Source organism: Propithecus coquereli, unplaced genomic scaffold (assembly GCF_000956105.1).
Source record: "Propithecus coquereli isolate 6110/MARCELLA unplaced genomic scaffold, Pcoq_1.0 Scaffold516, whole genome shotgun sequence".
NCBI lineage: Eukaryota > Metazoa > Chordata > Mammalia > Primates > Indriidae > Propithecus > Propithecus coquereli.
In genome coordinates, this window is record NW_012151019.1 from 1,091,124 (window position 1) to 1,109,433 (window position 18,310).

General features: G+C 54.4%; 1 protein-coding gene across 1 annotated transcript in view; it reads left to right on the forward strand.

Moving 5' to 3' along the window:
* The window catches only part of RIN3 (Ras and Rab interactor 3), an 86,045-nt gene that overhangs the window by 33,074 nt on the left and 34,661 nt on the right, over positions 1 to 18,310 (forward strand). Inside the window, exons 3-4 of the mRNA XM_012656736.1 lie at positions 6,461 to 6,533; positions 14,260 to 14,351. Of these exons, the coding sequence (XP_012512190.1) occupies positions 6,461 to 6,533; positions 14,260 to 14,351 (165 nt within the window). The remainder of the gene's footprint in view (positions 1 to 6,460; positions 6,534 to 14,259; positions 14,352 to 18,310) is intronic.

The window sequence follows — 18,310 nt, forward strand, 5'->3', positions numbered from 1 at the left end:
CTGGTTTTGACATTGTGCTCTAATTATGCACGATGTCACTCACCATTGGGGGACCTGGGGGAGGGGCACATAGGACTTCCCTGTGCATTTCTTTGCAACTTCTTGTGAATCTATATTTCAAAATAAAACATTTCATAAATACATAATTAAATAGATAATTTGAGAACTGGCAATGTGACAAGCACCGTGCCAGATGCTGGGGGTACCATAGGGAAGGGAAGTACACATGGTCTCCGCCCTTGGCAGTTCATTTGTGTTACTGAGTGATAAGACCAAATTTCTTGAATGAAAGAAAGAAAGAGAGAGAGAGAGAGAAAGGAAGGAAGGAAGGAAGGAAGGAAGGAAGGAAGGAAGGAAGGAAGGAAGAAGAAAGAAAACCTTCTAATAGCTTTCAGTTCTCTTCGACGTTCCATTTCGATGCTGAGATTGTACATTCCGGGGGCTGGGCTGGTGCTGTGCCCAGCATCTCCACCCGTCCTGCCGCAGCCTTGATGGCGAGTCATAAGGAGAAAGTTTTGCTTCCCTCTAAGCGGAGGCAGAGTCCATTGTTGTCACCTGTCGTCGCCTTGGAAGGCACTGGGTTCCCCTGGCTGGTGCCTATTCTCTCACCTCACCTTTCGAAACGGTTTAAACAGGGTCTGCTGTGTTCCCACTGAGGCCTTTGCTGAGGGACCGGGGAGATTGTACACAGTGTGACGAGCCACAGGGGACCAGCTGGAACTGGCATCTTTGTTGGGAGGAGCAGGCGGGTGGGCGGGCTCCCTGCCAGGGCAGAAGTGGGTGTTGGCCGTCCTGAGGCTCTGTCAGATCCAGCTTGGCAGGGTCATGGGTGACGTGGTCTCCTGGACAGTCGGTGGCACAGGGGGCTTGTCAGCTGTGTCCAGAAGGGCTGTGAGCGGCTACTAAAGCAGCGTGAGCTGAGAGGACACGGAAAACCAGTTGGGTTTAGAGAAAAATCTTTACTGTAGCTCTGCTTACAGAAGTCGTATATGCTCGTTATAAATATCCCAGAAAAACATAACGCAGGAAGTGAAATTCAGACCACAGTGTGTGCGTTTCTTTCTCCTTTTTAATAACAGCTTTATTCAGATGCATTTACTTAATGTATTCAGTGGCATACAATGCACCTGCTAGAAGCACACAGGTCGGCGGCTGTCACTGCATTCACAGTGCTGGGCCACCATCTCCACCGCAGCCAATTTAAGAACATTTTCAGCACCTCAAAAAGAGAAACCTCATGTTGCATGACAGTGTGAATGTACTTAATGCCACCGAACTGTACACTTAAAAGGGGTAAAAAGCCAAAATTTGGTAATTTCAAGTTAACAAAAGAAAAAAAAAAAAAAAAAAAACCCAACCCCCTTAACCGGCAACCCACATCTCCCCGACCCCAGCCCTAAACAGCCAGTCGTTTCCTTGCCGTCTCTGTATTTGTCCCCTCCGATTTCAACACCAGACGGCCCACTGTGCCTGACCGGCCCTCGCAGGTCCTCGCCTGTGGCTGGCACCGAGCTGCTCAGGGCAGGGGACGGGGGAACGTGGTCCTGCTCCAGTGAGTTTACAGCCTGTGGTCCGAGCACCCCTGTCTCTGCATCGTGTCGCAAACACGCAGCGTTTTCCTGGTGCGAGAGCGCGGTCTGGGCGGCACACCCTGTGTGTGGCTCTCCAGTGGCAGAGGTCGGATCCTCGGAAAACAAAGGCTTCGGGGCAGAAGGTGGATCTGGACGAGCTGCGGAGGCGCAGGGACCTCCGTGCAGGACGGAGGGCGCAGGCAGGGAGGCGGAATGAGGATGGCGCTCACAGGCAGCGGGAGGAGAGCAGCCGGCGAGGGACAAGGTTTCCATTGAGAAGCCGTCAAAATGAGGCAAAATGAGGCCAAAAAACCCTTCCCCCTCCCACCCTACCGCACGCCGTGATTGCCGTGCTTGTTTAAAACGATTCGAACATGCCACACACTGTTCCAATTTATTTATAATAATTTATTTCATGCTCACAGCAGTTTATGAGGTGGTGTATTCATTTCTTATGGCTGCTACCAATCACCACAAACTGGGTGGCTTAAATCAAAAGAGATTTATTCTTTCACGGTTCTTGAGGCCAGAAATATGAAATCAGGGTGGTGACAGGGTGGGTTCCTTCTGGAGACTCAGGGAGAATCTCCCATCCAAGTACTAACCAGGCCCGACCTTGCTTAGCTTCTGAGATCAGATGAGATCGGGACTGTCCAGGGTGGTAGGGCCGTAGGCTCAGGGAGACTCTGTTCCGTGCCTCTCTGGCTTCTGGTTGCTGCTGCCCGTCCTTGGCATTCCTTGGCTTATAGGTCCCTTGCTCCAATCTCTGCCTCTGGCTTCACGTGGCATTCCCTTCTCTGTGTCTCTGTGTCCCATGTCATGTCCTCACATAGCCTTCTTATGTGAGGACACCAGTCACTGGATTTAGGGCCCAGCCTGATCCAGCGCGGCCTCATAGTAACTTGATGACATCTATTCATACAAGACCCTATTTCTGAATCAGGTCACATTCACATGTACTGGGGTTTGGGATGCCAACACATCTTTCTGGGGGACCATTCCATTCTCAACAGGTAGGTACTTTATTACTCCTGTTTTACAGCTGAAGAAACTGAGGCACAGAGAGGATAAGCAATGTCACAGAGACATGCCCACATGTGGGCGGTGTGGCCAGGGAGCCACCCCACACACAAGCCACCAGGCTGGTGCAGGACAGGACGCAGCGCAGTTCTGCAAGCTAAGCCACCGCCCCTCAGGACAAAGGACTGTTTGTTTCTTACCGACTTGCATTCAGCTCTGTTCCAGAAGAGTGTGAGGCTATCTGTTAGGTCTCCCCCAAGACCAAGGTGTCCATTTGGGCCCCGAGAGGGAAGGGCCATGAGCCACTTGGTGGGAGGTTTAAGACTCTGACCACGGTGCCCTTGTGGCCTCTAACCCTCTGGGGTCTCCCTGCCAGACACTTTTAGTAAACATCCAGCGCTCTCCCAAACAGCAGTGCCATGTGCTGCGCTGGGTGCCATGGGAGACTCAGAGATGGGCCAAGCCCCATCCTGGGCATTCAGGGCCCCCCCAGCTGGGGCCTTGCTGTGAAGAGATGCTGTTTGCATGGTCAGGAGTGGGGCAGGGGTCAGGGGCTGGGGGAAGAGACAAGCATGAGCTTTGACCGTCGCGTGTCATTTGACACAACTACGGTTTCACAGTGAAACAGTGACTGGGCCCCTATGTCAAGAGCTATGCTGGGCCCTGGGCTGCAAAAGCGAATGGGTGCTGGGTCCCGCACCCAAGGAGCTGACACAGCCCACCGACCTGCTCAGTGGACTGGGTCCGAAGCCATGTGACTGTGCTATTTAAGGGCCAAGGCCTTAAGGAAAAGGCAAGGGGCAAAAAAAGGGGAAGGAACCAACTTGGCCTCAAAGGTTTAACCGGGGTCCAACAAAGCCGGCCAAAACCCAAAGAACAAGGGAAAACGCCAAACGGTGGCCAAACCCCGGAACCCGGGCCAAGCCTTTTGCCGGCTTCACCCCTAATCCTGCTCGAGGGGTTGGTGAGGAGGGTCTTTCCGTTCCATCTCACAGGTGGAGCCTCCTGTCTCCTCTCTCTGCTGCGGGTCTTTTGGCCCCAGCCTGCCCTGGCCACTGCCCGTGCTGCCCCTTGTGGAGAGAGTCCGCCATGCGCAGGTGCAGGCACTAGGTGGCGCTGGGCCGCCTGGGGCCACCTCCCCCTGTGAATTCAGAGGGTGGTAATACCACCGGCTGCTGACTCTCAGACTTAAGTCTTTTGTAGGCATCCTCTGAGTATGTCCTGTACTATAGACTAGTTAATATTGTTCTTTAAACCCTTTTTAAAAATTGTGTATCTATCCTAATGGGAAACTATGTCTTTGCCATAAATAGATGAGTGTAAAAGTTTTTTGTAGAGATAGGATCTTGCTCTGTTGCCTGGGTTGGAGTGCAGTGGCACCATCGCAGCTCACTGCAGCCTTGAACTCTTGGGCTCAAGCGATGTTCCCACCTTGGCCTCTCAAAGTGCTGGGATTACAGACATGAGCCATCACACCCAGCCTGAATGTAAATTTTTTTTTTAAGTCACATAAACTGTTGAGAATAGTGCTTAGTGTGTAGAAAGAAGGCAAGTATAAAAATAAGGCTGTTGGAACAAAATATGTTGGCTTGTGTATCCCTATAACTATCTCACACACCTTTAATATAGTGGAGTGTTGTCCTAGGCTTAGAAAACAGGATGGCCGGCCTATGTCACGTACGTGTGGCTTTAGGGTTGGAAGGGCTCCTTCCCTCTGCAGGTGGAGGGACTGAGGCACTGAGAGGGAAAGAGACATACTCAGAGCCACGTTGTCAGTTACAGGGCCAGGGCCAGGCCTGGAAGCTGGGATCTGCCTTCCCCCATCACACGGCAGCTGGAAGAACCTCAGGAAATTGGAACTACAATGTGCCTTTCACGCGTTTCTCAGCCCCTCTGGTGCCTGAGAGCACTCACTGTGGGGACAAGTGCAGAGTGTGTCAATGCCAGGGTGTGGTGTGCGGGATGGGGCGGGAGTTGTGGGTGGGCGCCTGCCAGGACACCGACGAGCAGTGGGACCTCCGCCCACTCGCTGAGTGTCGCTGGGCCCCCAGCCCTGGGGCTCCCAAGCAGGGCAAGACAGGGTGCCCTGTTCTCCACTGCTCAGTCTGCCCCCAGCTTCGGACACTGACTGCCCCATCCTAGCACCCTGCTGCCCCCATTGGGTCCCCAACACAGGTCCGTACTCTGCAGACTACCCGGGTCGGAATTGGGGAACTTCTAAAAGTGCAGACTGCTAGATCCACGCTCAGGGGAACCCGGCATTGGGTCTGGCGTGTGCCGAGAATCCACATTTTCAAGCAGCTCTCAAGGGGACCCTGACGGATGCGGCGCTGGGTGGGAGTCAGGGCCCCTGAAGCCGGGGCTGTTACAAAATATTAACACGAAGCAACCTTCCAGAGGAGAGTGCGTGGATTTCCTCATAAACTATTAAATCCATTAAAAAGCTTTCACAACAATAGAGATTTTAAAAATGGGAGTCTTGGAATAAATGCTCTAACATTTCCCCCCACGCTGCGGAGGGCCGGCTTGTGCACCCCCGGGGGGGCCAGTGTCCCTCTCTCTCGAGGCCTCTGTTCCAGCCGGTGCCGTTCAAACTTTTCTGGCCATGACTGTCAGTGAGAAACACATCTGACACCATGATGCAGCATGTTCAAGCACACACACACACACACACACACACACACACACACACCTAAAACAGAAACTTAGCAAAACAAGACTTATTCCAACTACATGAGACACATTCTGATAGTTTCTCGTCCAGTTTATACTTTTTTATTAAAAAGAACCAGCCACGATCCACTATACTGATTTTGTGACCCCCTCTGAGGTGTTTTCCTGCACCAACCGCCCACTCTCCAATTCTCCAGACACCAGCTGGGCATCCCACAATTCAGTGCCATTCTGGCACCAGTTACCTGGAGTTGGGGGCACACTCTGCAGACTTCAGGGCTCAGTCCCACAAGACGCCCCCGCTGCAGGTGCAGCTGCAAGGCCCAGGCCACCACTACCTCTGACTGGCCGGCCGTCAATCACAAGTCCCCAGGCACGATGATGAGAGATTCTCCAAGGGCGAAGATGACCACCCTACCCCTGTACCCCCCTCCAGGAAAGGAGGTGGCTGCTTAGTCACAACACTGGGCACATCCTAGGGGCAGGCCCAGGAGGCCCCTCCCTTCCTTCCTCATTTTGGGTCATGGCACCCACTTCTTGAAGCTGATGACTCCCGCACCCAGGGCTGTGCTGAGGGTCAGACCCCATGATCCTTGCAAGGGGCCAAGCAGAGCGCCTGGCACCAAGTAAGTGCTCCAGAGATGATCGAGTGTGTCCATCCTCCTGACACCCAGGACAGAAACCACTGGCATCTCCCCAGCTCCCCCCCATGTGGCTGTCCCCACCCCTCTCGGTTTCCCCAGCCACTGCCAGGGGCAGCACCTCCACGCAGGGCCTCAACAGTGGCAGCAGCCCCCAGCTGGTCTCCACTCTCCCCTTCCTTCCACCCCACCACCTGCTGTGGCCACGCTGCCCTGCTAAAGAGCAGTCTAACTGTCAGCAATGCGCTTGCAGCACTGGTCGAAGGAAGTCTCTGCCACTCCTAGGCACGGCGCTTGAGGCCTTCTGAGCATCCTACCTCCCACTCATGTATTCAGTTCGACCCACCAAGCTCTGGCACGGAAGAGGATCAAAGCATTTGCCCAAGATCCCATCCTGGGGTGGGGCTGGAGGGGTCAGGCACCGCGGTAGGTACAGGGGACCCGCAGTGAACTCAGCAGGCACCCTCCACTCCCACCCTCAGGGAGCCAACGACACTCCTTCCACCCCTGTCTTTGGAGGGAAACTCACCTGAGACCCTTCTCATCTCTCCTCAGTATTGTACCTGGAAGGCTCCGTTCTTGTGTTTGAGGACATCTTCAGACTGATCGCGTTCTACTGTGTCAGTAGGTGAGTAGGCCCGGCCCTGCAGGAGGTTGTCTGGGTGGAAGCGTCCTAGGGAAGCCCCAGAGGATGCAAAGAGAGGGGACGTCCCCAGCTTAGCCCAGGTAACCATGAGGGGATGTGTTAGCTCTGATGCTCCCGTGGACCGTCTGGGAAGAGCCCCTCCCTCACCACTACCTGCCCCTCTGGGTCACTGCCCATCTCCCAACTTCCTGTGTGCCAGCGTCAAGGACAGCTTGGAGTCCGGCGTGGACTTGAGCCGGGCCCACTGCAGGGGTTATAGAAGGAGGCGAGGATCCCCCTTCGTGGGAGGGAGGTTGTGATGATTATGCAGCTGCTGGGTGGAGCAGGTGTCTGTAACCACCCTCAGAACTGCCCTCTTTATTCAGAACTTGTTTCCGGTCAATAAGAATTTAAAAATACATTTTGGTGTCGTAAACCAAGCATGGGTAGGGAACCTGTGGCCTTCTGATTTCAAGATTGTTCTTTTCTAAGCACCAAAGGAGGCAAGAAAAGCTTCATTTTCCTCTGCCGCACCCGTTTTAATAAAAGGTGAAGTTTGGATTCAGTCGAGGGGCCACACTTGGGGATCTGGAGGGCCACGTGTGGGCTTGGGGCCACAGGTTCCGCACCCCGGCATGGGCAGGCTGTGTTGGGGTCCTGAAGTGAGCTCCAGGCCCACTGCTTCATGCCACCTCTGACAAAAACCCCTCCTCACCTACCAGGACCCTCCTGGGCCCAGATAGGCAGAAAAGGTGACACTGATAATACTATTTGATACTAGCAGCTGCCACCTGTTAAAGGCTCACCAGGTACCCAGCGCTGTGCTGAGGGCTTTTATAACCATCGTCTTTTTAAATCTTACAAACAATTCCCAGAGGTAAGTGCTCTTGCGATCCCCATTTTACAGATGAGGAAACTGAGAGAGAGAAGTAATTTGCATAGCTGGTAAATGGCAGAGCAGAGACCCACACTAGACACAGCTCCAAAGTCCACGCTGCAGCCGCCACACCGTGCACATCCTGCTGTAATTCTCATGACCCAGCACGTCCCTCGAGGCCCACATCGGAGGCCCCTTGGCCCTTTGTACGGTACATGCCGGGCTCTCCAGGGGACAGGCCCTTTCCTGTTCCGAGGAGTTCTCACCTTAGTAGGAGCCTAGCATGGTGTTTGGTGCATGCCGTGAGTGAATGAATGAATGATTGGATGATGACATAACTGCAAAGCCCAGAACTTGAACTGGTTACTTAATCTCTCTGAGCCTCAACTTCTTCCTCTGTAAAATGGGAATGATAAGATTAACTATACTGATGCCGGAGGCGGGGAGGAGAGAAACGCATGTAAAGAGACAGCCTCTGCCCCCACAAATAAAAAAAGAGACAAGTCCTGCTTCAAGGTGCTCACCCCCCCATTCTAACACAAACCCTCATGCTCTAGGCTGCATGGTGGACTGGCATGAGGATTCTAGAGAGGGTTTCCAGACCTGGCTGGGTCCCACAGTCACCAGAGAGCTGGGTAAAAATACAGACTCCTGGGCCCACCCTGGAGATCCTGACTCTGTGGTCTGGGATGGGCCACGGGAACCGGCAACTGTAAGGAGGCCACCTGCAGATCGAGGTTCGAGCACTGCTTCCAGGGTATTGATACTGATTGCTTAGCTGGGGGTCTTCTGGGAGCAGGCTTTGGGGCAGAATTCATATGCAAGGGATGATTAAGGACTTGCCCCCAAGGAGAAAGCAGCGAGGGATTAGGGAGCAAGGTAGGACGCAGTGAGGGTGTGATTGCAGGGCCAGCCCAGCCCAGCCCAGCCTGGGGGCATAAAGTAGACCTGGGCACCCATAGGCATTTGCGAGGCCTCAGCATTGCAGGACGAGCCCCTGAGGGTCACCGATGCCCCCGCTGGGGAGCGAAGCCTGCAGAGGCTGGGCGATGGGTGTGCAGAGCCAGCAAAGGATCCAGACCAGGTGGGGTGCCGGCGGCGACTGCCACGACTAGCTCCCGTGGATTGGGCGTCCGTGTCGAGTCAGGCTTTGTGCTGGGTACCGCCTGCGGAGTTCTTTCTAACCCCTGCAACGATAATACCTGTAGGGAAGGTATTATCATCTGTTGAACCACGTCAGGAGGCTAATGACCCCACCCCAGGGCTGTGCTGAGCATCAGACCCCGGGACCCCTGGAAAAGGCTGAGCAGAGCAGCTGTCATGAAGTAAGTGCTCAAGAAACCATCAAGCGTGTTCCTATTGCTGTTCTAGATGAAGAAATGGAGGCTGGGGGTGTGACCCGCCTTGGGTGGCACAGCTCAGTTCTGAGCTGGATTTGAACCCAGGTGCATCTGAGTCCCAAGCCCCAGCTGCTTCTGCCCAGCACACTGCCAGGCCTGGGACCAAGAAGACACCTGTACTGCTCCCCCGCCAGCCTCTCCCTTCACCTGTGGGAGACACCAGTCCCTCTTTATGGTAGAGGTGACATTGGGGGCCAGACAAAGAAGAGTAGGAAGGGAATTCTAGGCAGAGGGAATGGCATGTGCAAAGTGGGAAAGCTATGGGCAGCCTCAGGAGTGGCTTTGTGGGTTGAACTGAATACATGAGTGGAAGGTAGGATGCTCAGAAGGCCTCAAGCGCCGTGCCTAGGAGTGGCAGAGACTTCCTTCGACCAGTGCTGCAAGCGCGTTGCTGACAGTTAGACTGCTCTTTAGCAGGGCAGCGTGGCCACAGCAGGTGGTGGGGTGGAAGGAAGGGGAGAGTGGAGACCAGCTGGGGGCTGCTGCCACCATCCGGGCCCTGTGTGGAGGTGCTGCCCCTGGCAGTGGCTGGGGCAACTGAGAGGGGTGGGGGCAGCCACGTGGGGGGCGGCTGGAGGAGGTGTGGGGAGATGCCCGTGGTTTCTGTCCTGGGTGTCAGGAAGATGGACACACTCAATCAGCTCTGGAGCACTTACTTGGTGCCAGGCGCTCTGCTTGGCCCCTTGCAAGGATCATGGAGTCTGACCCTCAGCACAGCCCTGGGTGCGGGAGTCATCAGCTTCAAGAAGTGGGTGCCACGACCCAAAATGAGGAAGGAAGGGAGGGGCCTCTTGGGCCTGCCCCTAGGATGTGCCCAGTGTTGTGACTAAGCAGCCACCTCCTTTCCTGGAGGGGGGGTACAAGGGCAGGGTGGTCATCTTCGCCCTTGGAGAATCTCTCATCATCGTGCCTGGGGACCTATGATTGACGGCCGGCCAGTCAGAAGTAGTGGTGGCCTGGGCCCTGCAGCTGCGCCTGCAGCGGGGGCGTCTTGTGGGACTGAACCCTGAAGTCTGCAGAGTGTGCCCCCAACTCCAGGTAACTGGTGCCAGAATGGCACTGAATTGTGGGATACCCAGCTGGTGTCTGGAGAATTGGAGAGTGGAGGGTTGGTGCAGGAAAATACATCAGAGGGGGTCACAAAATCAGTGTAGTGGATCGTGGCTGGTTCTTTTTAATGAAAAAGTATACACTGGACGAGAAGCTATCAGAATGTGTCTCATGTAGTTGGAATAAGTCTTGTTTTGCTAAGGTTCTGTTTTAGGGGTGTGTGTGTGTGTGTGTGTGTGTGTGTGTGTGTGTGCTTGAACACGCTGCATCATGGTGTCAGATGTGTTTCTCACTGACAGTCATGGCCAGAAAAGTTTGAACGGCACCGGCTGGAACAGAGGCCTCGAGAGAGGGACACTGGCCCCCCCGGGGGTGCACAAGCCGGCCCTCCGCAGTGTGGGAGGAAATGTTAGAGCATTTATTCTAAAACTCCCATTTTTAAAATCTCTATTGTTGTGAAAGCTTTTTAACGGATTTAATAGTTTATGAGGAAATCCACGCACTCCCCTCTGGAAGGTTGCCTCGTGTTAGGATTTTGTAACAGCCCCAGCTTCAGGGGCCCTGACTCCCACCCAGCGCCGCATCCGTCAGGGTCCCCCTGAGAGCTGCTTGAAAATGTGGATTCTCAGCACACGCCAGACCCGATGCCGGGTTCCCCTGGGCATGGATCTAGCAGCCTGCACTTTTAGAAGTTCCCCAATTCCGACCCGGGTAGTCTGCAGAGTACGGACCTGTGTTGGGGACCCAGTGGAGCCCCTCGCCATCGTCCACTTCTCTTTCGGTTTGGTTGTCCATGAGTGTTCAGGTGGAGGCCCCACCACCGCTGCACCCCACCCGAGGGCTTTCCCGACATTTCCACGACCCAAGGACTCAGCCTTTGGGTGTGAACAAGCCGCGCATCTTATCACCAGTTTCAGACCCCTGCCTTCTCCCTCTTTGCACCCTGCTAGTATTTATTTAGGCGGGATGGCTTGCCACCCTGACCCCAAATGACCCCAAACTGGCAATTGGCCTGGGTTCCACCTTCGTGGGTGAGCAGGAGGGCACCCTGAGACGCACCGAAGCTGAGGTGGAGACTGGGGTGCTCGGTCATTGTTCTTTTAGAACTGGGAGGAGGGAGCTGCTCCTTCAGCTTAGGACCATTTACTTTTGAGCCCAGCGGGCATTGTTGGGGTGTCAGTGGGTGCAAGGCTGGGCAAAGGTGGTCAGTTTGGCAAACTCTATCATTTCTTAAAATATATATACCTTGTGGCCTAGCAGACTCACGTCTACTTATCTATCCAATAGAAATACTAGCTTGAGGGCAGAAAGATTATGTGCTGAAATTGTTCTTTGCAGCATAGTTTGATCCTGTGGCCATCTGGAAATAGCTTTTTGCTAATAGTGAGTGGTCTAGGGATTAGGAGCCTGAACCCGGGAGCCAGTCTGCCTGTCTGTCAAATTCAGGCATTGTCACTTACAAGCTATGGGATGGGGACAAGCCATTAGTCTCTCTGTGCCTCAGTTTTCTCAGCTATGAGATGGGTATAAGGAAATACCCGCTTCATGGAGTTGAAGAGAGGATTTAAAGAGCTCACGTACGTAAAGTGTTCACAGCAGTGCCTGGGCACTTGGCAGCTCTATACGGCTTAGCACCGTGAGGGAAAAGCAGCTTGGCTGGCCACCAAAAGAAGAAAAAGAAATGATGGTTGTCCCGTGGAATACTCTGCAGCACAGAAAAGAAAGAGATTAGTGTAGATAGCTTTTTTGTTAAGTGAAGGAAGCAAGCTGCAGAGCAATATATTTTTGCTTTTAAAATAAATGGTGTGTGCATGTGTGTGCAGGTGCGTGTGTGCACGTGTGTGTACATGTGTACGTGCGTGCACTCGTGTGTGCATAAAGAAGAGCCAGGCAGGTTGCTCCCAGAGTGTTGGCAGTGGGACCCTCTGAAGAGGGAAGACCTGCACATTTTATTTCAAGCACTTTTTTTATTGCTTGGCTTTGCTACAGCGAATATGTGTTTCTTTTCTAATTAAAAAAAAAAAAATCTAATGTTTTTGGAAATGAAGCTGTCAGTAGTACCCACATCATAGGAGTGTTACAGGATTGAGCGGCATGACATAGGTAGAGCTCTTTAGTGCTTGATCGATAGAGCTCGATGCGTGATAGGTCCTCCTCTCTCAAAGAAAAGTGTAAGTTAAAGGTATTGCCCTGGACAGAATCAAGTTTTGTATTAGTACAGATTTTAAAATGTGTCAGTGTTTCTGTCAGAAAGTTGCTGCTAGCTGGGTGATCTCAGGCAAGCCCCTAACCTCTCTGAGCCTCTGTGTCATAGGCTATAAAACAGAGGCACCAATGCCTGCTGTCACATAATGTAATAGTAACATCCTTTGACAGAAAGCCTTCAAAACACCTAGCCCAGCACCTGGCACATAGTAGATGCTCAACACACACCCACATCCCCTGTGTGCCTTTCCTTGGCTGGGAAGACGTGGCCCCTGGGGAAGTGCAGAGAGGTAGAGGCGGATGCAGCCCTTGAACACCCGGCCATGGCGGAAGAGGCCATGGAGGAAGAGGAGATCCGTGCTGTGGCCTTGAAGGATGTGTGAAATCCGAGTAGACGTGGGCGGTGGGGACAAGGGGGCTGTTCCCTCTGTGCACAGCTCAGGTGGGAAATGAGCAGGGCACAGTCACTGCAGGAAAATGAGCATGATGTTTTGGGGGCCGTGCGGAGGCCCCTGAGTGCGGGGGAAGGAGCTGTGGGGGCAGACGTGGGAATAAGCTTGTGGAGGGGTCACAGATGAGCTGAGCGACCTCTACTGGCCATTGTGATAAGCACACAATGACAGAGGGACCATTGGAAATCCCGTGGACAGCCCAGACAGCCAACCAGGGAAACTGAGGCACCTCGAGGATGAATGTTGCCACCCTTCAAAATTAGAGATAGAGGCAGTGGTGGCGGGGCAGGGCCTGAGTTGGCGGCAGAGCGCTGAGGGCCCGTCTGGTCTGGCCATCAGATGGCCTCAGGTTTGCAGGAACATCACACAACAGTGACAATGAAGAAGATGCAAAACCTGCCAGCCCTCAGCCCATCTGACAGCGGAGGAGCCCAAGGCCACCCCCAGGGCATCTAGAAAGGGCCCAGAGCCTTGTGCCATGGCCCACCCCATCCTGCTCTTCCAGAGACAGAAGTGTCCTCCCAGCTTGAAAGCGCTTCCCAAGGGGTGGGTAGGAATAGCTGGGAGGCCGCAGAAGCCCACGCTGCTAAGCAGAGGGGCAGGCGGGGAGGTGGTCGGGGACCCCCTGCCAGCCCCAACTCAGCTGTCCCTGCTCTGCTCTCCCTCCAGTGCAGCTCAGAGTTTGCCAGGGGCCATTCAGCACATGCCCTTTGAACCCCCTGGCGTGTGCTAAGCACTGCGGGCGCGAGCCCTGGAAGGCCACCCTGCCCCCAGGGAGCTCCTGGGCCCACAGCCTAGTGTCCCCAGGGCGAAGATGGGGTGCAGACAGTAGAGCCTCGACGGATGGGTGGGATTCAGTGACTGGAATGAGGGTTTGGGGAGAAGGTGGAGAGTGAGCGAGGGCGGGGGGACAGGCTGAATGAAACCACGGCCGCTGCTGCGCCCCTCTCGCCTCTCCTCCGTTCCGTCTCCGCAGAGGAGGACCGGCTGGGAGAGCAGGGCGGCCGGGATAACGAGAAAGAAGCCGGAGATGTGGCCGGAAAAGGGGTCCCCAGGCTTTCAATGCCAGGGTGAATGAGGAATCCTGACCCCGTGCTGGGGGCCAGCAGTGCCACCCTGCCCTTCCTGACCCTGCGAAACAGCCCTGGGCTGGCGGCCAGCAGGCCTGGGCCTAGCACACTCTGCCCTCCACCCCACGTGGCCTGGAAATAGCCCTTTCCCTCTTCGGGCCTCAGTTTCCCCATCTGTCTGAATCCCTTCTGGAAGCTCTCTGGAGGGAGCCCTCAACAGTTCCGCATTCCGGCCGAAGGCTTCAGGTAGAGCTGGCTGACTGTGCGCTCGTCGGGGGCTGCCCGACTGTGCCCACTGCTCGTCCCAGTGTGGAGCAGCCAGGGTCAGAGGGCAGGAAGGGGAGGTCACACACCTTACCCTAAACACGCCTCCAGAGGAAGCTGGCCAGCTCAGCAGACTGGGAGAACCACGGAGAAGGGTGACCCCTCCCCACTCCTGAGGAGGGTCTCCCAGGTCCCTGGTCCCTAGTGCTGGTCCTAGGCCTGCCGGGAGGCTCCTCGGGTCTCTGCTCCTCGGGGCTCTGCCCCTCGGCTGCAGGGAGGTTTCCAGGCTGCATGGAGACCCCAGCGGCCAGCGGGGTTGCCTGGGTTCTTCCTTTATGGGCTACAGGTTTGGGCAATGAACACCATGGACCCCTCCCCAGACATGACCTCTGACCCTTCGTGTCTTCACAGAGATTTACTGCCCTTCACGCTGAGGCTGCCCCAGGCCATCCTTGAGGCGAGCAGCTTCGCAGACCTTGAGACCATCTCCAACCTGGGCCTGGGTAAGTCCCCTCTAGGGGCCAGGGGAGTGGGTGGGACTTTAGAAAACGGGGCCCTAGGACTGCCCTGGGTGACCGCCTGTGCAGAGGGACAGGTCCTGAGTCCAAGCTCCGTGGGACCACCCACACCCTGCCCCAGGCTGCTGAGCACCGTAGCAGGGGGATTGTCCAGTTTCCAACGTGCCACCTTTAACAGCTGTCCAGGAGGTCCTGAGGCCCAACCTCGTGGGGTCTGAGGGAGCTGGGGCTGGGCAGGGCCCCAGTGGCCGGCGTGGCTCCAGGAGAAGCTGAACTCGGCACAAGGCCCCTGAGTGGTGGCCAGAGAGATGGGCCCAGCACCCTGGACCCCAGCCCGGCCCGCATCAGAAGGAAAAGTGGCGTGAACGTGATTGTGAACTGGAGTGTGCCCCTCGCCCCCTGGGCCTGCCCAACCCTAAGCCCCTCCACCCCCCACCCCCGAGCTTCTGAGGGATGAAGAGAGGGGAGGGAAAGAAGAGGAGACAGAGGAAGGGCCAGGAGCGTTTCTGATCCCAGCCTCTCATGTAACCGTAACTGGGAGAACAGCTCCTGCTTACTGGGCTCTTGCTGTGTGCCGGCTCTGCAAGGACACAGTCAGCCAGAGCGGACCTAGAGCCAGGGCTGCACCGAGCTGGCCCTTGGGAAGCCCGAGCACGCCGAGTCTGTAGCTGCCAGGAAGCCAGGCCAGTGCCTCTGTCAGTGCGTGTCGGGAACAGAGAATTTTTTATAGGGGACAGGGACAGTGTGTTTTAGGCAACTCCTCCAAGAGCTTCTGCAGTCTCCAAAGCCTGCTCAAACCCCAGAGCCGCGCGACTGGGGGCCGTCAGCTCGTGCCTATGAACAAAGCAGTTCATCGGTAAGTCTTTATTAAGACTAAAGCATAGAGGGGACACGGCGGTCCATGGGGCTGAGCACTGTGCCCACCACACTGTGCCCTGTCCGCCAGTGTTTGTGGAATGGAGGAAGCAGTGACCCGGAGGGCAGAACCAGGTCATTACGAGCAAACCTGGGGTCAAAGAAGACACCCCCTGATTCCCAGGTCAGGCCACTGTCCGCTACTCAGAGGGGACAGCAACTCAAGAGACATCAGAAGCAGCCCATGGTCAGGGGCCAGGAAGTAGGAGGGGTTCAGGCCCTTGTGCTAACGTTTGAGGACCACTGACTGCTTCTAACTGCTCAGCTGCATGCTCTTCACAGCTTCAAACAGCCCGGTAAGGCAAATAGTGCTATTTTTATAATCTCCCTTCTGTGGCAGAGGAAACCAGAGGGTAAGCCACATGTCCAGCATCGCACGGCATGTGGCAGAGCTGGCACTGAACCCAGGCAGCTTAGCTCCTGTACCTGCTACCGTCCCTTGACCCTCCCAGACTCTGCTAGTTCCGATTTACCCAGTTTATAAACTTTAGGGCCAGTTTTCTGTTGATATTGGGAATAAACACTGAACTTCACCTCCCAGAGATTTTAGTTGTCGGGCTCTTACTCTCCCAGGAGCTTGGGTGCGGGACGGGTGACGGTTCTGTAATTTGCACAGTGCCCATGACCTCTGCCTGAGGCTCAAATGATATGGATGACAATGGATGACACCGCGGGACCATTGCAGACCGCTTGGCACTGTCTTGTGTCATTCTTGTGCATTTGAAAGGTAGACAGTACATTTTAGAGATAGAAAACCAAGTTTTAGCCCAACTGAGAACCTCACGCAAGATGCCCTAGACAGGAAGGGACACAGCTGGGATTTGCGGCGAGGGACTTTTGTGGCCAAGAGCTGAAACCCACTCAAACTAGCATGGATGAAAAGAGACTCAGAGAAAGGACATCGGGGAACCTCTGAGAAATGGAGACGGGGGTTCAGCTGGGCTTTGTGGGTGACAGCAGCCGTTCTGTGCACACACCGGCCCCTTGCTCCCTGCAAGTGGCCTTCCCGCTTCCTTGGTTCCTATCCCCCCATCCTTGGGCCAGCCAGACTCTGACTCAGCCCCCGGCCCACCTAACCACTGCTGTCCACGCACACTGTCCGGGAGGAATGCGGATGATCCTGGGCAGCCTAGCGCTGGGGCCCTGGGAGCCAGGGGTTACCCTGTGCAGTCGGCATCTCAGGGAAAACCCAAAGGACGGTGGGAGGCACAGTCGTTGACATCGGCCCACACGCACACACAAACTCAATTTACAGATGAGGAAGTGGAAACTCAAGGAGTCTAAAGGGCTCGTTCAGCTATAGAAAGGTACGGACACAGGGTGCGACTTGGCTGAACCTGGAAGGCATCACAGCGCGTGAAGGAAGCCAGACGCCAAAGGCCACAGGGTGTGTGAAATTGTCCAGGACGGCAATCCGTAGAGACCGAAAGCAGACTGGTGGTTGCAGGGGCTGGGGAGGGGGAGATGGGGGGTGACTGCTTCATGGGCATGGGGTTTCTTTTTGGGGTGATGAAAAGGCTTTAAAATCAAACTGTGATACAGCAGCACGACCGTGAACATGTTAAAAACCACTGGGGTGTTTTTTAAATGCGTGAACCATGTAGTATGTGAGTGATATCTCGATACAGCTGTTACAGAGAGAGAGAGAGAGAGAGGAGAGAGAGGGAGGGAGAGAGAGATCCACTGAAGGGCTTTCCTCGCTAAGATGTGACAAAAGCTGGATTCACCCTTGGGGCTTCCTCAGCTCCATGCTCCCGGCCTGCACTGCCCAATCCTCCCCAAGCCGCGGTCCCTTCCCTCCAGCGGCTTTGTCTCCAGTGGAAAACAGCGTGGCGCCCTTCTGCCCCACCCTGTGCGTCGAGCCCTACGCATGCTTCTTTTTTTTATTAACATCTTTTTTCTTATTATAAAAGTCAAGCACGTCGTGTGTGTTCGTTTATTTGTTTTTAACCAACGAGACCAGAAGAGGATGAGGATGAAAGCCACGCCTGCTCCCGCCGCTGCTGCAAGTGTGGACTGTGCTTCCTTGCAGTCTTGTTTTCTTAAAACACACACGTGCACAACTGAAAAAAACAGTTTTGTTACTTGCCTTTTGGTTTTGTTTTGCTTGAATAGATTTGTGACTTTCAGTTTTCTACCTAGAGCCCAGAGTCAAAGAACGTCAAATTAAGGGTCACGATTCCCGGGTTTCCGGTCCACCTGACGGTCTTGCAAATGTGTGTTTATCATTAGTGTCGTCAGTTTCATTTTTCTGTCAGGTCTCTGCTCATCTTTTTGTGAGTAGAATGTAATAAATACCCAAAGAGTTGCACAAGCCCTGCTGTTGAGACGGGGCGATGTTGCCGAACGGCGCAGCGTTCGTTCCAAGCCGACGTAAGAGAATCCAAGTTTGGACTTGGAAAAGCCAACATTCAGACGTGCAGGCTATATAAGGTGTGATCTTGGACTTCAAGAGCTTACTGGTTAGTTGGACCCACAAAACTAACATAAGGAGTAATTCATCGCTGAACTATGTGCAGTTGATCCTAAGTGCAAAAGGAATTTAGAGAATAGGGTTATGTACAGTGGTTCTCAGACATGTTTGCGGTGTGCGTACCAGGGCTGTCCGGAAAGTCTCCGGCCATGTCATACCGTTCTCATTATATTAGTACTGGCTGGAGACTTTCCGGACAGGCTTCCTATGTTTAATACTTTAAAAATATATTTAGAAAAGACGTATGTTCTATAGCTCTTCCAAGTTTGCTTGTAGCTTGCTTTCTTCCTTTATATCAGACAACGAGAATTTTCCTAGTTATTAAAAATTCATTGAAAACTTGACTTTGAATGACTGTCCAACAGCCAGTCCGTAGGATGCCACGCAGATATTTATTCGCTGAGCTCATCGGCCTTTTAAGCTGTTTCCATGGCATCTGGAATCCTTGGCTGCGTCTTCTCCTCCTCTTTCTTTGCTGCCACTAGCCCAGGGCTCCCCAAGGGTGGAGCCTCGGTTTGCCCCCAGGACCTACAGCCCAGCACCTGACCTGGCACAG